This window comes from Schistocerca americana, chromosome 3, assembly GCF_021461395.2.
Source record: "Schistocerca americana isolate TAMUIC-IGC-003095 chromosome 3, iqSchAmer2.1, whole genome shotgun sequence".
NCBI classification, from domain to species: Eukaryota; Metazoa; Arthropoda; class Insecta; order Orthoptera; family Acrididae; genus Schistocerca; species Schistocerca americana.
This window is the reverse complement of record NC_060121.1, coordinates 210,064,026-210,088,847: the sequence shown is the minus strand read 5'-3', so window position 1 is coordinate 210,088,847 and position 24,822 is coordinate 210,064,026. Positions and strand designations below refer to the sequence as shown.

Sequence of the window (24,822 nt, the reverse complement as noted above, 5' to 3'; positions counted from 1 at the left end):
GATAGTGCCTTTCAATTTTTTTATGCGAAAACTCCTGAAGCTTTGTAGGTAAAATAAACGTTATTAACACTCTGTGTATTTGTCCTGGAAGAATTTGACAGGTTCTGTTAACGAAGAGCTTTCTGAGGAAACTGCAAATGCGCATGTAGTGGTAGTTCGAAAGCTGCCGGTGGAAGACAAAATCTTGCTGGATAGTCCTCTACATAGTCCTGGATTTGTCTAATTTTATCGCGCGATCACAAAGCAACACATATGCTGGCTGATCTGTGTTTAGCCGCGCCTTGCCACGGTCCAGGGCGCCTTGCCTCGGTCCGCACGCCTTCCCCCGTCGGATCTTCGAGTCCTCCCTCGGACATGGGTATGTTTTTGTCCTTAGCATAAGTTAGTTTAAGTTAGATTAAGTAGTGTGTAAGCCTAGGGATCGATGACCTCAGCAGTTGGGTCCCATAGCAACTTACCACAAATTTCTAAATTTTTTTGATCTATGTTTAATCTGTTACTTGAAATGAGGCTCTCGATATTCTGAAAGCATTGTAATACCTGATGTGCCACGGCTTTCTTGTAACAACCCCGTCTGAGGTCGCTGAGCACCTCTGTAACGGCCACGCTCTGGACCAAACGGTAGCGCAACAAATGGGGCAATCCTTTTTTCCCCTTTTTTTTCACTGTTCTCTTTAAATGCGCTATTGCTATTTGGCGAAAGCCCTACACAGAGACAAGTACTCAAGAATACTATACGCGAGTATTTTGTTAGCGAATCTGTTTACGAACGTTAAATTAAATTTATTTTAAGTTGAGGATCAGATACCGGGTTTTGCAAAAAGCGATGCTCATTAGCAACATAATCTGTCGGTTTATGTGTTCCCGTTTTCCTATTGTATAATTCCTTGCACAAATCTGTGAAGACATAACAGTGGGAGACTTCGGTAAGCATCTACATCTACATCTACACAGATATTTCGCAAGTTACCGCACGGATGGTGGTGGAGGGTCACCGTACAGCCCGTGGCGGAGGGCACCTTGTACCACTACTAGTCATTTCCTTCCCATTTCCACTCACAAATAGAGAGAAGGGAAAGCGACTGACTAAATGCTTCTCTATGAACCCAAATTTCTCGAAGCTTAACTTTGTGGTCATTACGCGCAGTGTATTTTGGCGGCAGTAGAATCGCCCAGCAGTCACCTTCAAATGTCGGTTCTCTAAATTTTCTCGATAGAGTTTCACGAAAAGAACGTCCGCTTCGCTCCAGGGATTCCCATTCGAGTTCCCGAAGTATCTCCGTAACACTTACTTGTTGCTCGAACCTACCGGTAATAAATCTGGCAGCCGACTGTGAATTGCTTCGTCCTGTCCGCCAAATCATTTATGTACCTAGAGAACAACAGCAGTCCTATCACACTTCTCTGGGCCACTTCTGAAGATTCCCCTTGTTTCGCCGTCGAATACAACATACTGGGTTCTATTACGTAAAAAGTCTCTGAGCCACTCATATATCTGTGAACTTATTTCATACGCTCGTACCTTCGTTAACAGCTTGCAATGGGTCACCTTGTCCAATTCTTCCCGGAAATGTAGAAATATGTAATCTGCCTGTTGCCCTTCATCCATAGTTCCCAGTATATCATGTCAGAAAAGGGCAAACCGAGTTTCGCACGAGGGATGCTTTCGCGGACATGAGCTGCTTAACTTCAAGGAAGTTTATTACTTTCTAACTGAGAATGTATTCAAGGATTCTGGAATATACAGGAGTACTGGTCTGTAACTTTATGTGTCCGTTCTTTTACCCTTGGTGCAAATTGTTCAAATGGCTCTGAGCACTATGTGACTTAACTTCTGAGGTCATCAGTCGCCTAGAACTTAGAACTAATTAAACCTAACCAACCTAAGGACATCACACACATCCATGCCCGAGGCAGGATTCGAACCTGCGACCGTAGCGGTCGCTCAGTTCCAGACTGTAGCGCCTAGAACCGCACGGCCACTCCGGCCGGCTCTTTTACCCTTCTTATATACTGGAGACACCTGCGTTTTTATCCAGTCGCTTGGGACTTTGTGTCGGACGAGAGAATCACGATAAATGTAGGCTAGATAATGGGCTAATGCCCTAGAGTACTCTTCGCATTGGGACTCCATCCGGATCTGGTGATTTATTTGCTTTCAAATCTTTCAGTGGTTTCTCTACTTCAGGGATGCCTACTACTATGTCGTCCATACGAGAGTCTGTCCAGTGGTCAAATGACATTATGTTTGCACGATTCTCATGCGTGAACGATGTCTTGAAGGTGAAATTAAAAACTTTTGCTTTCTTTTTGTTATCTTCAACTGCCAAACCAGGCTGGTCAACAAGAGACTCAATGGAAATCTTAGACCGCTTATCGATTTTACATACGACCAGTCTTGGACAGTATACATCCTGTGATGTGATTTTTGTTCAGTCTTTCGTACAGATAAATACGCAATGTTTGTTTGTTAACAGCTGCCTTGGGTAATCACTATGGCACGGTTTGTAAAAATAGTGAAAATTAAGTATCATACAGCGACAACACATTTTTATTTAGTATGACTGTTTACTATCGGATAAATAAATTTTATACAAGAATACAATGTCAGCCAGTCACATTTCCTTGTGCTTTTCTGTTGGTTCTTCTGTGTTTTGCTTTCTCTGTGTTTTAATTTCTTGATTATCTATCTGCCCTACTAATACGTTTTAGTGCATGTAAGAGTGCATCTGAGATAGAGTGACTGTGTGGTCATTTCGGATGCATACATGTGAAACAACTTTAGTTCATCTCTACATAAGTTTGCTTTAATAAGTGTAAGGGCGCTGCTGACCTCACCGTTGGGCGTCCATAAGATCAAATCACACGCACAAACACAATATTGTAGGAGTGTTAGGGGAAGACAGAATTCATTTCGCAGTTCAGATGATACGCATCCCACTTGGGTAGATTCAGTGTTACGTTATTGACTATAATAATTACACAAAAGTCTACACGTCGTACATCATCAGCTGCTTTCGACCGTGGTGGATATTATCAAAGTTATTAGTATGTGCAGATGTATCAGGAATGTGCACCTAATGTCAAACTTCAAATGCATCTGCTTGAAAATTATGAGCTGTCATCACACACTGTGAGATTAATTTAGTCCAAACACTACACTCCCGAAGTCAGTCAATGAAAACGAACTTACAGTTGCTAGGTGGCATTGGAATAACAAAACACTGGCTACAATTAACAACATTTTACAGGATGTGAATCCCATTTGAAAGAAGTTATTAGATGCATCATATCACGATAAAAGTTTGGCATATGAAGGTGCATATTCTCTAATATGTGTAGGTCTTTTACGTCTATAAAAAACTTCTCAAAGAAAACGTATTGTAAAAGATAGGAACTTAATCTCAAGGCCTTTCCTAGATGAAAGGTGCATACACCTGAGCAGCCTGAAGACAAAAACCGCGAGCGATGAAGGTGTAATTACAACAAAACCAGATTAGTACTAATTTGCCGGTGATAAGAGTGATGGCTTTTACTTTTAAATGGGAAACAATGGTTAGCGTAATTAGACGCTTTCTAGAAAGATGGAACTGAAACAATCTACATTAGCGAACAAAAAATGTGTGGTTTTCCATTTGGATGATACGACGACTCACAGATCAACCATTGTAATGGCACAAGCGCATTAACTAAGGTTTTAAATAGATACACACCCACGTCATTTCGCAAGCTGTCATCTTGCTTGTAAGATGGTATAAATAAGAAATCCATTACAAATCATCCAGAGATATGCTTCAACTATTTTGAAATAAGAACACTCCATCAATATACACATTTGTTAATATTCGTTGTATTTCTAATACTCTTAATAAGGTCATGTCCAACAAGATAACTCTTGCATTAACATCGAAATCTTAGAACAAATTTTTTAACAATTCTCATAACAACCCGGAACAATGCGTGAGCTAGTTCCCGGGTTCGATTCCCGGCGGGGTCAGGGATTTTCTCTGCCTCGTGATGACTGGGTGTTGTGTGACGTCCTTAGGTTAGTTAGGTTTAAGAAGTTCTAAGTTCTAGGGGACTGATGACCATAGATGTTCAGTCCCATAGTGCTCAGAGCCATTTGAACCATTTGAACCAATGCGTGAGCTTGACTCGCTGCTGCGGCGAAATTCGGGGCACATAGGGGTAAAGCGACCAGTTACGCGGCACTGTTTGGTCGGCTGTCATGTTACTCGGCAATAACATACAAATAGAATACGTCTTCATCAGACCACTGACAAATTCTTCTCCTGTCCAAACCTCTTCATCTCTGTGCAGCAATTGCAACCTACGTCCTCATTTATTTTTTGAATGTATGCCAATCTCTGTTTTCGTCTACGGATTTTACCCTCTATGCCTCCCTTTAGTAAATGGAAATTATTCGCTGATCTATCAACAGATATCCTATCACCCTGTGACACTCAATCACCTGATCACGTTCCGCAGAGCACCCTATTCTCCTCTCTCACGATGTCTACTGACTACTGAGGTCGCTGATTGGAGTACTTGGCAGTAGGTGGCAGCACAATGCACCTGATATGCAAAGCGTATGTTTTTGGTGGTGTCCGGATACGCAAAGCTGCATCCTACCTGGCTCCTCCTTCTCCAGTTCCCTGCGGCCCCTGCCGGGTGGAGGTCCTCTGGGAGGACCAGAATGGTTGCTGGCGCGCCGCTCCCTCTCTAAGGCTACGGGCTGCTGTGCATCGTCCCACTGGCCGACTCCACCATCTGCAGCAGCTGCAGGAAACGTATGCCAGGCGTCACCGTAACGTCTCGGTGTCTAAATAACTTCCGCATAATTATGTTATCAGCTAATTCAAGAGGTATAATAAAGAACAGGAACTGAAATCCAGGGAGAAGAAATGAACACTTTACGATTTGTAGTTCCTCAGAAAGAAATTAAGGCTGCGGGTGAGAAGCGAAAACGTTAAGAGTTGTAATTCGACGAAGACGGCAAAGGTCATGGGAGTTCAGTTATACGAAATAGACCGTATCTCGCAAAGAGGTTTTAAGCTGAGCACGAATAAAAGTTAAGCAAGGATAATTGAATTCAATCAAATTACGTCAGAATATTGTAAAGGAAGTAGATTTTGAAATGAGGCACTAGAAGTAGTAGCGGGCAGAAAAATATCTGACTATGAGAGAAGAAAAGAAAACATAAAATACAGATTGAAACGTTTGTGGAAAAGAAAAGTGTTAAAAATTCTTCTCTGAAGGTATTTTTCTAGAGTGCAGCCATGTACGGAAGACAAACGAGGACGATAAACAGTTCAGACCAAGAGAAAACTGAATGTCTTGTTATGTGGTGCTACAGGAGAATGCCGGAGATTAGACGTGTAGATCAGATAGCTAATGAGGAGGCATGAACTGAACTAGGGAGAAAAGAAATGTGTTGCACAACTTCAATAAAAGAAGTGATCGGGTGATAGGATAAATTCTGAGGCATCTCGAAATCGTTAATTTGGCACTGGAGGTCACTTTGGGGCACTCTTCTTCTTCATGTGCCGTCTCCTCTAAGAAGGTTGGCTGTCATCATGGCAATTTCTGATCTTGATTTGGCTGATCTAAGGAGTTCTGACGTTGAACAGTTGTACCAATTTTTTAAATTGTCAATCCAGGATGTCCGTCTTCTACCCCTCGTTCTCTTCCCACAAATTTTCCCTTCTAGTATTATTTGCAATATTTTGTAATTTACTCCCCTAATAACATGGCCTAAATATTGTAGCTTCCTTACTTTAATAATTTTAATTAATTCTTTTTCCTTTCCCATTCTTCTTAGGACATCTTGATTAGTAATCCTCGACACCCAACTAATTCTAAGTAGTCTTCTATATGCCCACATTTCAAAAGCTTCTAAACTGTTCATGTCCTTCTTTTTCAAAGTCCACGCTTCCATTCCGTATAATAATTTTGAGAATACATAGCATCTTAGCAACCTCATTTTTGTGTTTAAACAAATGTCTCTCGAACAGAATGCATTTTTCATCTTATTAAAGATACTTCTGGCCTGTCCTATTCTCGATTTAATTTCTTCTGAGCTTTCAATCTCCTCATTTACAATTGTTCCGAGATATTTAAATTTACGTACTTGATCGACTCTTTCCCTATTGATTGTAAGATTTTCTTGTTGGTGTGTTTTAGATATCACCATGAACTTAGTCTTGCTTACGTTAAGAGTCAAGCCAAATTCTTCACTTTTTTCTGCGACTTTGTCAAGAAGTAATTGTAGATCTTTGAGGTTTCCAGCTAGTAGTGCAGTGTCATCAGCAAACCTAACATTGTTAATGTTTAGCCCATTCACTTTAATGCCAGCTATTTCATCTGATAGAGCTGCCTGGATTATGTCTTCTGAATACATATTAAACAATAAGGGTGAGAGAACGCAACCTTGTCTCACACCCCTCTTTATTTCTATATCATTCGATAACTCATTTTCTACCTTCACGGTTGCGGTTTGATTGTAGTAGAGGTTATATATAATGCGGATGTCTTTCTTATCAAGTGTTTTCTTTTCTAACAATTCTATGAGATGATCATGACGAACTTTGTCAAATGCTTTATTATAATCCAGGAAGCACACATATAGTGGCTGGTTAACCTCCATACATCGTTGCGCTAATATGTTAAAAGCAAACAATGCTTCTCTTGTACCAAGGGAACTTCTAAAACCGAATTGTGTTTCACTTATACCTTCTTCTACTTTTTTGTATATTCGTTGGTGTATAACTTTTAGAAATATCTTTAAGGTGTGACTCATTAAGCTTATTGTACGGTGATCATTACAAGTTTTGGCATTAGCCTTTTTGGGTAATGTAACAAAGATAGATGTCAACCAATCCCTAGGAATAATTCCCGAATTATAAATATCATTAAACAATTGTACAAATATATCTATATGGTCTATTCCTATGAGTTTCAGGATGTCATTTGGTATCTTATCCGGACCAGGGGCTTTTCCTGTCTTTGATTTGTTGATAACATGTAATATTTCTTCTTTCGATATGCTTGGTCCTCGTTCTCCGATCATGTTATCATAAAGTTTTTGATCTTTTCTTGTATCTTCAAATAGTTCTTTGACATATTCTGTCCACCTGTCCAGTTTACCTTTAACATCAGGAATTATTTTGTCATTTTTATCTAACAATAAACTTGTACTTTTCTTTTTATTAAGTCCAGCTAAATCTTTAACTTTTTTGTGTAAGTTGAAACTATCATGTCTTGTTTCATAACTCTCAATTTCAGAGCATTGTTCCTTGTACCATTCTTCTTTTGCTCGCCGTGTTTCTTTTCGTATTTCTGCATGTAATCTTTTATACTCACTTTCATCTCTATTTTTAAGTATTCTTCTTTGTTCCATCAATTGTAATATCTTCTCTGTCATCCACTTCTTTTTCATGTTGTCGTGTTTGGTCGCCATTGTGTTTTTACATGCATTATTTAATGTGTCTTTTATAAGTTCCCATTTGCCATCAATGTCTTCTGTTTGATTATTCTTTATCCTAACTAATTCCTTATTAATCTCTTCAGAAGTCTTTTGTTTAGTCAAGGGGTCTCTTAGAATAGTTGTATTTATATAGTCCTTCTTTTGTTTCTTTTGTATGGCTTTCAGTTTCACATGGAACTTTGCTACTAAAAGGTTATGATCAGAAAATATATCAGCTCCTGGATATGTTTTCACATCATGAATAGAATTTTTGTACCTCTTGTTTATAAGTATGAAATCAATTTGATTTCTGCAAACTTCTTCATTACAGTCTCTTGGTGATTTCCAAGTATAAAGTCTTCGTTTAGGGAGTTTAAAAAATGTGTTTGTAATAGACAGATTGTTTTCCTGGCAAAATTGTGACAGCAAATCTCCTCTTTCATTTCTTGTTCCTAAACCAAAAGGTCCAATAAGATCACCTTCACTTCCTTCACCTATTTTGGCATTAAAATCTCCCATGATGATAATAATGTCTCTGCTTTTTGAGGTTCCTATTGCTTGTGTTAATTCTTCATAAAATTTTCCTATTTCTTCTTGGTCTTTGTCGGCTGTTGGAGCATAGATTTGGATTAAATTAATATTTGTTTGTTTCGTTTGTAAATGTAGACTGATTACTCTATCTGAGATTGGTAAAATGCTTTTGACAGATTTACTAGCATACTCATCTAAAATTATTCCTACCCCATTCCTCTGCTGGCTATCAGAATTTCCCGAGTAATATACTTTCATGTTGTCAATGGTCATTTCTCCTGAGTCAGGCCATCTTGTTTCACTTACACCCAAAATGTTAATTTTTAGGCGTTTCATTTCTTGTATAACATTATTTACTTTGCCTGGTTGGTATAATGATCTTACATTCCAAGTTGCTATTGTTGCATTATTTTTGTATTTACTTGTGGCATTGTTCAAGGCTCTCCCCCCCGGAGATCCGAGTGGGGGAGTTGAAACTCCGGATAATTTGACATTGAACCCTGCCATGATGAGTTTTCCTGGGGATATCCATTGGATCTTTAATGCTGTGGTTTCCCGTTGCCTTCAGCGTCCTATGCCGTTGACCACCCTTGGTGATTCTTCCGTCTTTAGGAGTGATTTCTCACTCCAAGGACAAGAGGGTGCCCTTGCTCTACCAGCTCATCCGCCCTCTAGAAGGTCGTTGGCTTAGTAGAGGGTTCTCCTTATCCCGGGAGAAACTCGGTCGCCAGAGCCTCGTTAGCGTAGCAGGGGATACCACGTGCCGGAGAGGTTGACATTTGTGTGGGAGAGGCTATTGGTGACGCATCCCACACCTTACACCTTGGGGCACTAACCAGTTTCAAATGGACACTCTTCAAGAAAATGCATACCATGGTTGCTAAAAATATCCGAACTGTTATCCACGTACTCCTTCTCATGCGGGTTTCAATCAGATCATTAACACTCATCAGGCAAAATCTGTGTTTTATCATCTTAACGTATGAAAAAAATACAGTGTGAAGTGACGTTGTAGTAGCCATTGTGCTGTTTCAGTTTGCTGAAATGTATCGTAATTTATCTCAGAATAGTATCCCGAGAGCGGCGAAAAGTCAAATCGAAGTTAATGAAGCAGTCGAATTAGAAATAACACGTATTAGGATGCACTTTTTAGTTACTGCACACGGTCTGGGTATTCTACATTAGGGCAGTGAATGTTTTACAGAAATGACAGTACGGGTGCGTGCTGAAAAGTAATGCCTCTGACTTTTTTATGTGAAAACTCTCGAAGCTTTCTAAAGAAAACAAACGTCATTAACGTTGTACATCTTTAGCTGCTGGTAAAACTTTGGGGATGTGAGGTCATGGTCCAAGAAACTCCCCTGTTCCTCACGTTTCGTCCATGACTGCGCTGGACATCCTCAGAGGCGCTCCTCCGCTGAGTCTTTATTCTTCACGTCTACATAATTGCAGTCCTCACGCTAGAGGGCTCCGAATTGTGTAACATGGCGGTGTGCCATATTACTATGTCGAGGCGTGAGAAACAGCGTGCTGTAATCGAGTTTCGAAATCTAAGAGTTCGTCCACACATGGAGCACCTTCCCCTTAAGTATGACAGTGCTAGACCACACACGAGCACTGATACGTCTGCAACAAGCCGACGCCTTGGCTTCAATGTCATCGATCGTCCTCCATATAGTCCAGACTTTGTCCCATCCTACGTTCGTCTGTTTAAAGAATTTAAATAACACCTTCGAGGACGTCACTTTCGTAGTGAAGAAGCGGTGCAACCAGAAGTGTGGTTATGGCTCCATCAACAAAGTGACGTTATCAAGAATCTGGTCTCTCCTTGGGAGAACTGTGTTCGTCGCCAGGTTGCCTATGTTGAAATGAAGAATGAAGATGTAGAATGTTAATAACGTTTGTTTCATTTAAAAAGCTTTAAGAGTTTTCACATAAAATATTGGGAGCCATTGCTTTTGGACACGCCGTCGTGACACAGAATGACCACAAGGAAGTCGAACAGCACCTCAAATGTTTTCAATATGTGTAAATGATTTATCAGAGAGGATATGAGGCGCTATAAGAATTTTGCCTGACGATGCTGTTGTGTTCGGGAAAGCATCGTCTCTGGATGATCGTAATGAATTACAGAAAGCCTAGGACAACATGCCCACTTGGTGTAATGAATCGGAGCTGTCCTTAAATGTGGACAAACGTAAGATAATGTCTATAACAAAGAGAAAAAAATCACGACAGTATCAGATTACAAGATTAGTGCTAAACATTTTGAACATGTGATGTCATGTAAGCAGTTAGGGGTAATTCTAGGATGCGATATAAAAAGTAAAATCTGTATTAGGGAAGACGAACTAAAGATTTAGATTTATTGGGAGGGTTCTGGGTAAGTGAGACGTTTCTGTACAGGAAATTAAATACAGGACACTAAAGCGACCAGCTCTAGTATACTGTTCAAGTCTTTGGAATCCTTATCAAGTAGACATCAGAACAGACATAGGGTCGTAATAGGTAAGTATAGGCCACAACGAATTTTAACAGAAATGCGCGGGTAGTTAAATGGGTTATCTCTGGAATAAAGACGACCTAGGTGTAGCGAAACACTGTTGCGTAAATTTATGGAACCTGTACTCGAAGAAGACTATGCGATAATTCTTCTGCTATATTATATCACACATAAGGATTGTGAGGAAAAGGTAACACATATTCAAATGCTTGGTCGAGAACGTCTTTTCTCGTCACCCTCCCAAGTCCCTCAATGAGGCATCCTGACATAAAACCCATGCTACATGCCACTGATCTTATGACACTCCCACCGGTATCCCTCGCAGTCTACGTAGAATCATCACTTCATTCCTCTGTGTGAATACCTTAAACAAATTCAATAAACAGCTTTTCGTTTTTTACCCAACGGGACTTACCATTATTTTTAGCGGCATCTGAAAATCAAAATCATTTATTTGGCTGAAAAGTGGGGAATTGCAACTGCTGACAGCCCAACTTCCGTCCTTGTGCGGGAGGAGGTCGAATTGACAAAAAATTTAAAAAAATGTCCACCTAGTACGCCCCTTGGAAAAGATAGGTGCGATGTAACAACAGGGCAGATCGAGCTCTTTGTGATTTTATCGTCCCTTGAAAGAGAAGGGCTACAGTTGTCTCCTTAGACCTACCCCCATCATCCATCATAAGCCCCGACTGATCATCTCTGTTTGAGATTGTCTGGCTAAACTACCATCCTCAAAATAATTTTTATTTTTGTACAGAGTCAGAACCATGTTTTCTTTATGTCTAAAAATAAAACAATACTAATAATTATAGCGATTACGGCCGTCTCTAGAAGGTAAAAATGTATTTCATGAAGTACCATCTTGTACGCAGACAAAAATTTCTACGAAGTGTTTCACAAGTGCTGTGAAATTTTTTACATCTTCATCTTCATGGATACTTTGCAAATCTGTCTGGCAGAGTGTTCATCGAACCACCTTCACAATTCTCTATTATTCTAATCCCCTATAGCGCGCGGAAAGAATGAACACCTATATCTTTCCGTACGAGCTCTCATTTCAGTTAGTTTATCTTGGTGATCGTTCCTCTCTATGTAGGTCGGTGTCAACAAAATATTTTCGCATCCGGAGGAGAAAGTTAGTGATTGGAATTACGTGAGAAGATTCAGTCGAAACGAAAAACGCCTATCTTTTAATGATTTCCAGCCCAAATGCTGTATCATTTCTGTGACACTCTCTCCCATATTTCGCGATACTACAAAACGTGCAGCCCTATCTGGTAAGGGTCCCACAGCGTGCAGCAGTATTCTAAAAGAGGACGTACAAGCGTAGTGTAGGCAGTGTGCTTACATTTTCTAAATGTCCTGCCAATAAAACGCAATCTTTGGTTAGCCTTCCGCACAACATTTTCTGTGTGTGCCTTCCAATTTAAGTTGTTCGTAATTGGAATACCTAGGTATTTAGTTGAATTTACGGCTTTTAGATTAGACTGATTTATAGTGTAACCGATTTTTAACGATTTCCTTTTAGCACTCATGTGGATGACCTCACACTTTTCGTTGTTTAAGCTCAACTGCCACTTTTCGCACCAGTCAGATATCTTTTCTAAATCGTTTTGCAGTTTGTTTTGATCTTCTGATGACTTTATTAGTCGATAAACGACAGCGTCATCTGCAGATTGTCTCCCAAATCGTTTATACAGATAAGGAACAGCAAAGGGCCTATAACACTACCTTGGGGAACGCCAGAAATCACTTCTGTTTTACTCCAGGACTTTCCGTCAATTACTACGAACTGTGGCCTGTCTGACAGGAAATCACAAATCCAGTCACATAACTGAGACGATATTCCATAAGCTCGCAATTTCACTACGACCCGTTTGTGTGATACAGTGTCAAAAGCCTTCCGGAAATCCAGAAATACGGAATCGATCTGAAATCCCTTGTCAATAGCACTCAACACTTCATGTGAATAAAGACCTAGTTGTGTTTCACAGGAACGATGTTTTCTAAACCCACGTTGACTGTGTGTCAATAGACCGTTTTCATCAATGTAATAATGTTCGAACACAATATATTTGCCAAAATCCTGCTGCTTATCGACGTTAACGATATGGGCCTGTAATTTAGTGGATTACTACTACTTCCTTTCTTGAATATTGATGTGACCTGTACAACTTTCCAGTCTCTGGGTGCGGATCTTTCGTCGAGCGAACGGTTGTATATGATTGTTAAGTACGGAGCTATTGCATCAGCATACTCTGAAAGGGACCTAATGGGTATACAGTCTGGACCAGAAGATTTGCTTTTATTAAGTGATTTGAGTTGCTTCACTACTCCGATGATATTTACTTCTACGCTACTCATGTTGGCAGCTGAATATTTACTTCGTCCTCTTTTGTGAAGGCATTTCGGGGGTATTGCACCATCTGGAGGAAGTTATACATTGCAGACAATTATTTCCTCCGACGTCCTTATTCTGACAGCCACAGCTTCAAGAGGGGTTTGAGGGGGCACAATTTCACTACCGGTTGAGTTTAGGGCAGAAACGCAAATTCCACCTGACATTCGATTATAGTCGCTTAAGGAAGGAGTCACAAGCGCCGTAAACTGGATTCTTCTCCCCTACAGTTTACTCGCACATTGGTATGATCACCGAGCACGTCCCATTTCAGTACGAGCAATTTCTAAGCAACATAAAACTATCAACGAAGTTCGTTTCTCTTTACTGTACATTCTTCCTTGAGTTTAATTCAATGGGCCACGTGCCTCTGCTGCCCAATCAGAAAAAGTCTTCTTATTAATAAACAGTTTTAATTCATTCTTGTCGTCCCTGAAGTAGATTTCCAAGTCAGATTGAATAAGATAGAATAAATAGCCACCACATTTATAGTTTGCTGCTTTCTGAAACGGCTCATCAACACACACACAGGACATTGATGTTAACAAACTGAAAGAAGAGTTAATAGTGAAGAATACTACAGATAAAACAGTCAGTTAAGTAATGAGCGTATGGCATTATGGCCGGGAGACCCCTCGCGAGGTCTTTCTTTAACGCCACTACGGCGACTTTCGAATGAATATGAAATGATGATGAAAGACACACAACTCCCTGTCATCTTGCGGCAGAGAAAATCCCTGACCCCGCCGGGAATCGAACCTGGAACCCCGTGCACGAGAAGCGAGAACGCTACCGCAAGACCACGAGCCGCGGACGTCAGGTAAATAATGAAATGAAACAGTGTAACATAATATAAGCTGGGATGGCGTCCAGTAGAAAAGCTTTATCAAAGAACGATATATGCTTTTGAGAAACGTCCGGATTCAAGTATGAGAGAGAGGGCTGTTGGAAATAGAAGATAAAAATGCGTTATGCAGTTTGATTACAATCTGTCAGCTGCGTTGTAATTTTTGTACTTCTTCCTTGGTTTGTGGCTTTTACATCCGCAGCCTCCGAACATTAAGTCGCATGCACTCACCACTCTCAAGGTCTCCAGTAGCCCTGCGCCCTCGGTTGGGGGGCGGGCCTCTTGGTGGCGCTGAATGGTTGCTGGAACGGCGGTTCCTGCCACCTGTCATCTCCAGGACGTGAGGTGTCCCCACGGCCTCGTCACCACCACTGCTGCGCTTCTCTCTGGCAGAACCTATGTGTCATCAAAATTCACAGTAAGTGTCAGATTCCGTAGAATTGGAAGTCAGTGAGGGACTATCTCACTGATGTCCTTAACAAGTTATTATTTACGGTCGTTTTGATATACTCTACACATGAACGTTGGTTACTTCTGTTAAGCGCCGGCCGGTGTGGCCAAGCGGTTAAAGGCGCTACAGTCTGGAACCGCGTGACCGCTACGGTCGCTGGTTCGAATCCTGCCTCGGGCATGGATGTGTGTGATGTCCTTAGGTTAGTTAGGTTTAAGTAGTTCTAAGTTCTAGGGGACTGATGACCTTAGAAGTTAAGACCCCTAGTGCTCAGAGCCATTTGAACTTCTGTTAAGATGTCGCGAAATAGCTGCATCCAACCCACCTTTCAAGTTCTTTTGTGGCTATGTATTGACTGTTTATTTAGTTCCATATAGGTTATTTATCTTACGACAGCGACAAATGGAACACAACCTTCCAAAACAACGACTCTCTCTCTTTCTCTCTCTCTCTCTCTGCCTGCTATCACGCGCGCGCCTGTGTGTGTGTGTGTGTGTGGGGGGGGGGGGGGGGTGCTATTTAAACAGAATTATGTGTACAGAAAGTCCGAAAACATGTGCCCAGACTCTTCAAACTGCGATACGACATTGGCCTTTAAAACAAGAATCCTTCTTATCACCTTGTGCAATCCACAGTATACCAGCGAACTTGTTTTAAAGTCTGCGATATGAAAACACTATGGGTTGAATTTAAGGTTGGTTCATGGCAGACAAACGTTCTTGACAGCCTTATGTTGTATGTGAGTAAAGTTTTGACTACGAACCCCATCAGCTCAGTAAATGCATAATTTAAATAAATGATTTACACGGTAATTTTATTTAATACTACATAAGGGTTTACCGTTATTAAACTTAAACGTACTCTCCATATTCGCAACTTGTACACCTAAAATAAATACAAAGCACAATATAATTACAGTCACATCGTTAGCATTGATTTGAAAACTTGTGCATTATTATACAACCGGTGTTGAAAATCGTTCCCTTTTTTTGCTAGCAACACATGATTAATATCGCTGATCCATATAAATGTGAACACTGTTATACGTGACAGCACAGATGGTAGTCATGGCTCTTTAGGAGAGTGCTCGTAACTAAAAAATGATGTCTTTTTGGTTCCTGCAGTGAACGAACTTATAGATTTTTATGCGTTAATGTAGGGTATTACGGTACAAAACAGGTTTATCGTACTCTTACTGGTATTTCAATGTAACATGTGTTTTATTATACATTTATTGCCACACTGTAAGATAGTGAAAGAACTACGATCAAAATGCGCCAACTGTGAAAACTAAAAATCACATTCACCAGGCGCTTTTCCCTTTTATTGACAGAGCATCACCAGTAGTTTGACGTCACTCTTAATATCGACGACCACAGGAACTGCTATCGACTTCCATTATCGTTTGATACAGTCCTCTCACAGGACTTCATGTACACGTATAAGAGATTTATAGAAACACATGATTCTTGGAATGATTTATTATAATTATTGCTATAATTGAACCTCACATAAAGATTTATCGACGGTTAGTCCGTTCATATGTGAGTGCTCTTCAGACGTGAACTGCTATCGTCATTGATTTACAAATCAAGTATGAAAGACGATAGTATTATAATTTGCAGTATGTCGTTCCAAAGTAACGAAACATCAAAATTTTTCACAAACATGTCACCTTTATCTTTAAATGTCATTTAATAATGCATCAATTACATAAGCATTCAAGAAATTTTGTGATAACCAGATCAAAAAACAAAAGTCAAACGAGTAAGTGTTAGCGTAATGGATAACGTCGTTATTTCTGTAGTTAAAAGATATAGGTTTATATCTCGCCGCACGTAAATAGTTTTCTGTTCAAGTCAGTGTTGCTGACACATTATGGTACCTTCTTATGACACTAATACAAGATGTTAGATGTTCTTTAGATTTTATTCTGATTAGACAACGTAGGTTGAGATAAATATTTAGCGTTTCCGAGTGTTTAGTTAATCAAGAACCAAACAGGGAGGCTGCGACGGAAACGAGCAGCAATAAAATTCATGTTCTTCATACGACAAGTATTTGGCTCTTTACTTCTGAATATGTGGCGCTTTCGAGTGTGTGGTTAGGCATGAACCTAAGACGACATCTTAAACTGCTTCTAGTGAAACGAATAGGTGTAACATTCATATTATTCCTTGTTGAAAATATTTCGCTGTTTATTACCGAGTTTGTGATGATTTCTGAGAGAGTGGTTAGCCATGAACCTAAGCTTACATTTTGCGGTGAAAACATAGTGTGTTGTGGGGCGATCACTCTGTTGTAGAAATAATTCAAAAGCCAAGATCGCTTAAATACTGTTTACTGGATAACCGGCTTCAACACACTAAATGTGCCATCATCGTATCTGAATGCAGCTTAGCATTTATAAACCATTTGGATATAACGATACATGAGGCAGACCAGCTGATGTAAAATCATTGTCACAGAAATAAAAAATAAAAAACAACTGCTCTCATGATCATTCTGTTCCATCAGATATATAAAACCGAAGTCACAAGCGGTCATGTACCAAATAGTTTTATCTTGTGACTTCGGTTTTGTATATCTGATGGAACAGAATGATCATGAGAGCAGTTGTTTTTTATTTTTTATTTCTGTGACAATGATTTTACATCAGTTGGTCTGCCTCATGTATCGTTATATCCAAATGGTTTATAAATGCTAAGCTGCATTCAGATACGATGATGGCACTTTTAGTGTGTTGAAACCGGTTATCCAGCAAACAGTATTTAACCGATCTTGGATTTTGAATTATTTCTAACCTTAAATTGCTACGAGGGAAACGAAGAGCAAAATCATTCATAATCTTCCTTGTCACAAAAACGATAATCGATCGAGCTGTCGTCAAAATTGCGTGTAACGTCAAATTGACGTCGCGAATGCGGGAAGTGTTGTGAAACGAGTGTTACCCATCAATAACTGGAATCGAATTTGCACTACAATTATTAACAAGTTTAACTGTCTTTCTGCGGCTGTTGGGTCCTATTTTTTTGTCATTGTTAAAAATTTCCTTACAGAGACTGGTTTTATGATTTGAAACTGTATGTTATTCGTAGCTATTGAAATTTGTTTGTGGATGTTCGCGCTTTGTAATAGCTGTTGCGTTGTCTTTCTAATTTGTGTTACTATGTATTAAAGATGGTGCCAGTGCAAGCATTCACAAGGAAAGCTGTTTCCAAGTACATAATATTAATTATACAAATTTACTCATAGTGTTAATAGTGACTTCTGACGCCAATAAAGAGATTCGCTTCCGGTGAATGAGTATCTTCGTTAGTTAGCAGTTCGCTTAAGGCAGAAAAACAAAAATAGCTATGACAGCAACTAGAGGAGAACCGCCGAAATAATTTCCCCTGCTCTTTATTTATGATGTACGAATCGTAGTTACAGAAATGCGAACAAAACTTATTGTTATTACTAGGTATTTCTACTCTCAGGCAATGCGTTGGCAGCCGACGCAAGCTTCCCCAACGAAGAAAACGCATCAGCAAAGCAAACGTATTCTGCCTGTGGCTAGTCTAATCGAGAGTTGGCAACATTTTAGAAAGCGTTTGGCAACTATGAGGCTGTCGATTTGCTTCCTGGGGCGGTTCGTAATTATCCTGGTAAATCCACTCGATGTATTTTTTGTGATTGCATTAAATATTGTGAATCATTCTCACTTAAGGGATGACGCGGAGGTAAGTAAATTCATCTTTTTTGCCGCCTGGAACCTTGTTCCTTCAGCAACTGTAGCTTACTTTGCCGTATAGGTTCTGAATTATCCTTCTTGCCCATGACTGGGACAACAAGGCAGCGATGTCTGTTACAGTTGTATGCTAGCTTATTGGTAAAATGTTCACCTGTGTTAGTTTCCAGCTATAATCTCAATGGAGACAACACTTTTACCTATTATGTAAAGACGCACTAGCACACAGATCGACAATCAGTAAAGATATCTTAAGACGACTTTTGCGCTATAGCTTTCGTCGCTACTTGATTCTGTGCGCTGTAGACCTAAAGGTGAAAAACTTGCAGAATTGTACATTTCCGAATGCCTGCATTTTCTGCTTCTGTCAACTGCATTGACTCAGTTGTCGCACTGAATGATTCTTTAAGTGGATTTCGTTATGTATCTAACACTACTGCTACAATTGCTTATTTTTATGGTAGTCCTCCCTGTAACACTACTTCGTTATGGCTGCGGACTGAAAGTAGATATAGACAATTTCGAAGGCAAAAGTCTATATTATCCTGTTGATTCGTGAATGTTCGGGATATTGCGTTTAGTTAAAAAAAATACCTTTTTTGTAACATTCTATGATAAGCTGTAATACACTGCTGGCCATTAAAATTGCTACACCAAGAAGAAATGCAGATGATAAACGGGTATTCATTCGACAAATATATTATACTAGAACTGACATGTGATTACATTTTCACGCAATTTGGGTGCATAGATCCTGAGAAATCAGCACCCAGAACAACCACCTCTGGCCGTAATAGCGGCCTTCATACGCCTGGGCATTGAATCAAGCAGTGCTTGGGTGGCGTGTACAGGTACAGCTGCCCATGCAGCTTCAACACGATACCACAGTTCATCAAGAGTAGTGACTGGCGTATTGTGACGAACTAGTTGCTCGGCCACCATTGACCAGACGTTTTCAATTGGTAAGAGATCTGGAGAATGTGCTGGCCAAGGTAGCATTCGAACAATTTCTGTATCCAGAAAGGCCCGTACAGGACCTGCAACATGCGGTCGTGCATTATCCTCCTGAAATGTAGGGTTTCGCACTGATCGAATGAAGGATAGAGCCACGGGTCGTAACACATCTGAAATGTAACGTCCACTGTTCAAAGTTGCGTCAATGCGAACAAGAGGTGACCGAGACGTGTAACCAATGGCACCCCATACCATCACGCCGGATGATACGCCAGTATGGCGATGACGAATACACGCTTCCAACGTGCGTACACCGCGATGTCGCCAAACACGGATGCGACCATCATGATGCTGTAAACAGAACCTGAATTCATTCGAAAAAATGACGTTTTGCCATTCAAGCACCCAGGTTCGTCGTTGAGTACACCATCACAGGCGCTCCTGTCTGTGATGCAGCGTCAAGGGTAACTGCAGCCACGGTCTCCGAGCTGATAATCCATGTTGCTGCAAACGTCGTCGAACTGTTCGTGCAGATGGTTGTTGTCTTGCAAACGTCCCCATCTGTTGACTCAGGGATCGAGACGTGGTTGCACGATCCGTTACAGCCATGCGGATAAGATGCCTGTCATCACGACTGCTAGTGATACGAGGCCGTTGGGATCCAGCACGGCGTTTCGTATTACCCTCCTGAACCCACCGATTCCATTTTCTGCAAACAGTCATTGGATCTCGACCAACGCGAGCAGCAATGTCGTGATACGATAAACCGCAATCGCGATAGGCTACAATCCGGCCTTTATCAAAGTCGGAAACGTGATGGTACGCATTTCTCCTCCTTACACGAGGCATCACAACAACGTCTCACCATGCAACGCCCGTCAACTGCTGTTTGAGTATGATAAATCGGTTGGAAACTTTCCTCATGTCAGCACGTTGCAGGTGTCGCCACCGGCGCCAACCTTGTGTGAATGGTCTGAAAAGCTAATCATTTGCATATCACAGCATCTTCTTCCTGTCGGTTAAATTTTGCGTCTGTAGCACGTCATCTTCGTGGTGTAGCAATTTTAATAGCCAGTAGTGTACATTTGTATTTGTGCAGTGCGTACTAAATAGTGCTTTTTCGATAGGTTATGAACACAACAAATAAACATATGGGATAAATTAATCAGCAGAAATATAGTATCCGACATTGTCTAAAACAGTCTGACAATGCATGTATAGTTTTTTCACATCACGCCTGTAGCCAATTGTTGGTAGCACCTCGTCTTCGTCCATGTTATGCTGTATCAGCGACTGTAAACCTGTCCACTTCAACAAAGCGGCGTGACTATGGCCCTCGTGAATTCTGTAAACCACTGCATAGCTCTGAAAAGTTCATAGCAACAGGAGTGAGTGCAGTAACGCCACATGTGCTCTAAAAAGTAGAAGACGAGTTTTGCTATCGTCTGGATGTTTATTGCACATCTCGTGGAGGAACGTCGAACATTTTGTGAATTATATTAACTACCTTAAGGTTGTACGCACGCTTATGTAAAAAATATTACTTTGCAAAATCAGATGGTTGTTTTGAAAATATCAACTATGTAAGTTAAAATTTACCCTAAGTTTCTGTCTACATTCATGTAAAACACTTGCAGTATCGTGAAATCTGATAAATCTGGTACGAAACGGTTTGTACAACTGAAATTTAAAAAAAATATCCTTTTAATGAAATCGAGTCATTAAGAGAAAACATGCACGGATATTTAACCTACTAACGTCAGTGGCCACTCTTCATTTCGTATATTCGCAGCTCACGCTTCCTTTCGAGATAAACGACTACCGAGCACCATAGCGTAATGTGTGAATGATGACCTGGCTCCACAGACTTGCCTTCGCTTAGTCCTCATTAACATGGCTCAGGCTCGCTGATGTTTAGCCGGCAATACATATTCCCTGCTCGCCATTTTCGCTCAATAGAGACAAATGATGCTGTACATCATGTGACTCCCTCAACAAAACAGAGGAAGACAGAAAGCTGATAAGCTCTTGCTGTCATGTAAATGTGGAAATGGCGAGCGAGTGAGGAAAGAATATGATGAAATCGATGGGAAAGCACGACGTGTGGTAATGAAGTTTCAATTGCCACCTCTAAAAAAATCAAGTTGTCTCCATGAGACTTGGTGTTGGTGTTATTCCTACTCTGCATGTTTTTTCTACAAGTCTACAGATTTTTCACAACGACAGTTAACTTGACGGCCACCTTGGTTGTAGAAGTCTGCATTTTGGGTGTTCAGGGAAAGCTCCACCTTGAAAATCAGCTTCTCTTCATTTTGGAAGTTTCTGCCACGCAGAGATCCCTGGGTGTTGTGTGAGGAGAATACAAGAATTACTAGTCCGTAACGGCGGCTGAAACGTGTTCGTTCGCTCGGTAACGATCAACAGGAGCGGTCGACTGCGTACACAACGCGAAAACCGATGGACGTTTACGATTCCAAGTGTATTTTACGTTCTTTGTCTGCAGTCCTGTATTCACGTACTACGAAAATGTGATATACCACTAGGAAGTATCAAAAATTGTGCAGTTGATATAGTCCGTAATTATGTGAAACAGTTAACGATGAACAAAAGAAACTTAATTATTCGTGCGATGTTTTCCTGCAGGAGGAGCTACTAAATTCCACAGAGCAATTGTTGTTATCAAACTTTATCTTTCAAAACGACTCTGTGAAACCTGGTTAGGAAGTGTGGTGTCACAGCCGCATAACTTTCAATGTTTTTAGACGTCCCGGTGCCTATGGTCAAGCAGTTTACTGTTACAAGGACACCCCGCGCATCATGCACACACTTTTCACTGTCTGGTTTCGTGTTTCACAGGTTCTAGAGTGCTTCACCTATTAAATAATGCTTGCACAATCCCTGCAACTCGTGGCCGGGTATTGTCCTATTGAATTGTGGCTTGCGGAGCTGCATGCAGAAGGTTTAGTGACTCTGGCTCTAAAATCTCCCTGACCTAAAGGTTGCTGTTCAGGTTATCCTGAGTAAGGAGGCGAGATTGTATGCTATAGCAGTCTTCCTAACTGCAGTGCTCCAACGTCGAGCAAACACTGGAACGAAGCTGATCTGTCGGTTGCGGCCATGCGGACAAGGCGGCGGTCATCCTGCGTGATGGGCACAGGGTGTGTTGCAGTACCCGCTCATTGCTGTGTAGGTCCCTGCTCTATCCACCGGTTTCTCAAATACAGCACTGTCGCAGCAGCGTGCCATGTAAGAGCAGCAATGTCATGGAACTACAAACCCGATTCCCGAAGTCCAGTCATTCTTTCATGTTAGAACTTACAGGGTGTTTCAAAAATGACCGGTATATTTGAAACGGCAATAAAAACTAAACTAGCAGCGATAGAAATACACCGTTTGTTGCAATGTGCTTGGGACAACAGTACATTTTCAGGCAGACAAACTTTCGAAATTACAGTAGTTACAATTTTCAACAACAGATGGCGCTGCGGTCTGGGAAACTCTATAGTACGATATTTTCCACATATCCACCATGCGTAGCAATAATATGGCGTAGTCTCTGAATGAAATTACCCGAAACCTTTGACAACGTGTCTGGCGGAATGGCTTCACATGCAGATGAGATGTACTGCTTCAGCTGTTCAATTGTTTCTGGATTCTGGCGGTACACCTGGTCTTTCGAGTGTCCCCACAGAAAGAAGCCACAGGGGTTCATGTCTGGCGAATAGGGAGGCCAATTCACGCCGCCTCCTGTATGTTTCGGATAGCCCAAAGCAATCACACGATCATCGAAATATTCATTCAGGAAATTAAAGACGTCGGCCGTGCGATGTGGCCGGGCAGCATCTTGCATAAACCACGAGGTGTTCGCAGTGTCGTCTAAGGCAGTTTGTACCGCCACAAATTCACGAAGAATGTCCAGATAGCGTGATGCAGTAATCGTTTCGGATCTGAAAAATGGGCCAATGATTCCTTTGGAAGAAATGGCGGCCCAGACCAGTACTTTTTGAGGATGCAGGGACGATGGGACTGCAACATGGGGCTTTTCGGTTCCCCATATGCGCCAATTCTGTTTATTGACGAAGCCGTCCAAGTAAAAATAAGCTTCGTCAGTAAACCAAATGCTGCCCACATGCATATCGCCGTCATCAATCCTGTGCACTATATCGTTAGCGAATGTCTCTCGTGCAGCAATGGTAGCGGCGCTGAGGGGTTGCCACGTTTGAATTTTGTATAGATAGAGGTGTAAACTCTGGCGCATGAGACGATACGTGGACGTTGGCGTCATTTGGACCGCAGCTGCAACACGGCGAACGGAAACCCGAGGCCGCTGTTGGATGACCTGCTGCACTAGCTGCGCGTTGCCCTCTGTGGTTGCCATACGCGGTCGCCCTACCTTTCCAGCACGTTCATCCGTCACGTTCCCAGTCCGTTGAAATTTTTCAAACAGATCCTTTATTGTATCGCTTTTCGGTCCTTTGGTTACATTAAACCTCCGTTGAAAACTTCGTCTTGTTACAACAACACTGTGTTCTAGGAGGTGGAATTCCAACACCAGAAAAATCCTCTGTTCTAAAGAATAAACCATGTTGTCTACAGCACACTTGCACGTTGTGAACAGCACACGCTTACAGCAGAAAGACGACGTACAGAATGGCGCACCCACAGACTGCGTTGTCTTCTATATCTTTCACATCACTTGCAGCGCCATCTGTTGTTGAAAATTGTAACTACTGTAATTTCGAAAGTTTGTCCGCCTGAAAATGTACTGTTGTCCCAAGCATATTGCAACAAACGGTGTATTTCTATCGCTGCTCGTTTAGTTTTTATTGCGGTTTCAAATATACCGGTCATTTTTGAAACACCCTGTACATCCTGATATTGCACTCTTTGACGGCATCACACCGACACATTCTTGTATGTTTCCCCTTCGTCTGAAGATTCTGCATCTACTAACAGGGGACCATTCCCAAGTGTTAATAAACGGTCTTGAAACTTGGCGGGTGTGTAAAGGGGACAAAATAAAGTGTTTCTTGATTTTTTTTGTTGCTAATTGCTCTTTTAAGGTGTGAAACACATCCCTAAAAGTAGTCTGGCATATTAGGTATGGAGGGAATAACACCGAAACGATGACCTATAAAAAATGTTCCTCGTTTAAAGGTTGATATGTAATTAACGTTCTTGAAAACTGTATAACCGAATTTCGTAATAATTTGAAATTTTGCAAATCACGCCACCACCATTAATTAATTTTAAAAAATGAAAAATGTTGTTACAACAGAAATTAAAAAAGCTTTCATGTTATATACATGGATGTGTAATAAAGCTGGTTTCTGAAATACTATTTTTGGAAAATAATCTGTATCCATTGTACTGTCACAGTATTTCCAACGTACCTAATTAAAATTTCTAAACATTCATTATTAGTCTAGTTATTTATTGTACTTATATTTGGTTTATGTTCTAAATTACTTTACGTTTTATTCTTTTTTAATTTACCGTTTCAAATATGTGTATTTTGTTAATCGAAAGTAATAAATAACTCATTATTATGGTACAAAATAACTACAAAAATGATAATCTGTAGATAAATGCTTAAAACATAACGTTGTCTTACACCTTTCACATAAAAGGAACGAAATTTTTTCACATAATATACATAATGTAGAACACGATACAAAACAAAATTCAGCAGGATTTTAAATTGTCGCGGGTAATCCTCTAAGCATCCCAAATTATATCACGCGTATTTCAGTACACTGGTAAGCCGTGGAGAAAAGAATTGATGATGTACTAGTAATTGCAACTTAATTACATTGTTTCTCAATTAGAAATTGACATCAAAATCATCCAACGTAACTAGATCTGAAATTCTGAAATTCTTCGCACGAAGTTGTTCCAACGTCTAAAGCTGTACACGTATACGTACCACGTTTGTACCTGCGC

The 24,822-nt window shown here is 40.7% G+C and overlaps 1 protein-coding gene across 5 annotated transcripts in view; it reads right to left on the bottom strand.

Annotated features, from left to right (window-relative positions):
* The window catches only part of LOC124606861 (basic salivary proline-rich protein 3-like), a 97,586-nt gene that overhangs the window by 37,836 nt on the left and 34,928 nt on the right, over nt 1–24,822 (bottom strand). For 3 of the 5 annotated variants that reach the window (XM_047138944.1, XM_047138946.1, XM_047138948.1), the window contains exons 4-5: nt 13,976–14,140; nt 4,633–4,779 (exon numbers count right to left, since the gene is read on the bottom strand). In XM_047138944.1, the coding sequence (XP_046994900.1) occupies nt 4,633–4,779; nt 13,976–14,140 (312 nt within the window). The remainder of the gene's footprint in view (nt 1–4,632; nt 4,780–13,975; nt 14,141–24,822) is intronic. The other 2 variants (XM_047138945.1, XM_047138947.1) reach the window with 2 other exon arrangements.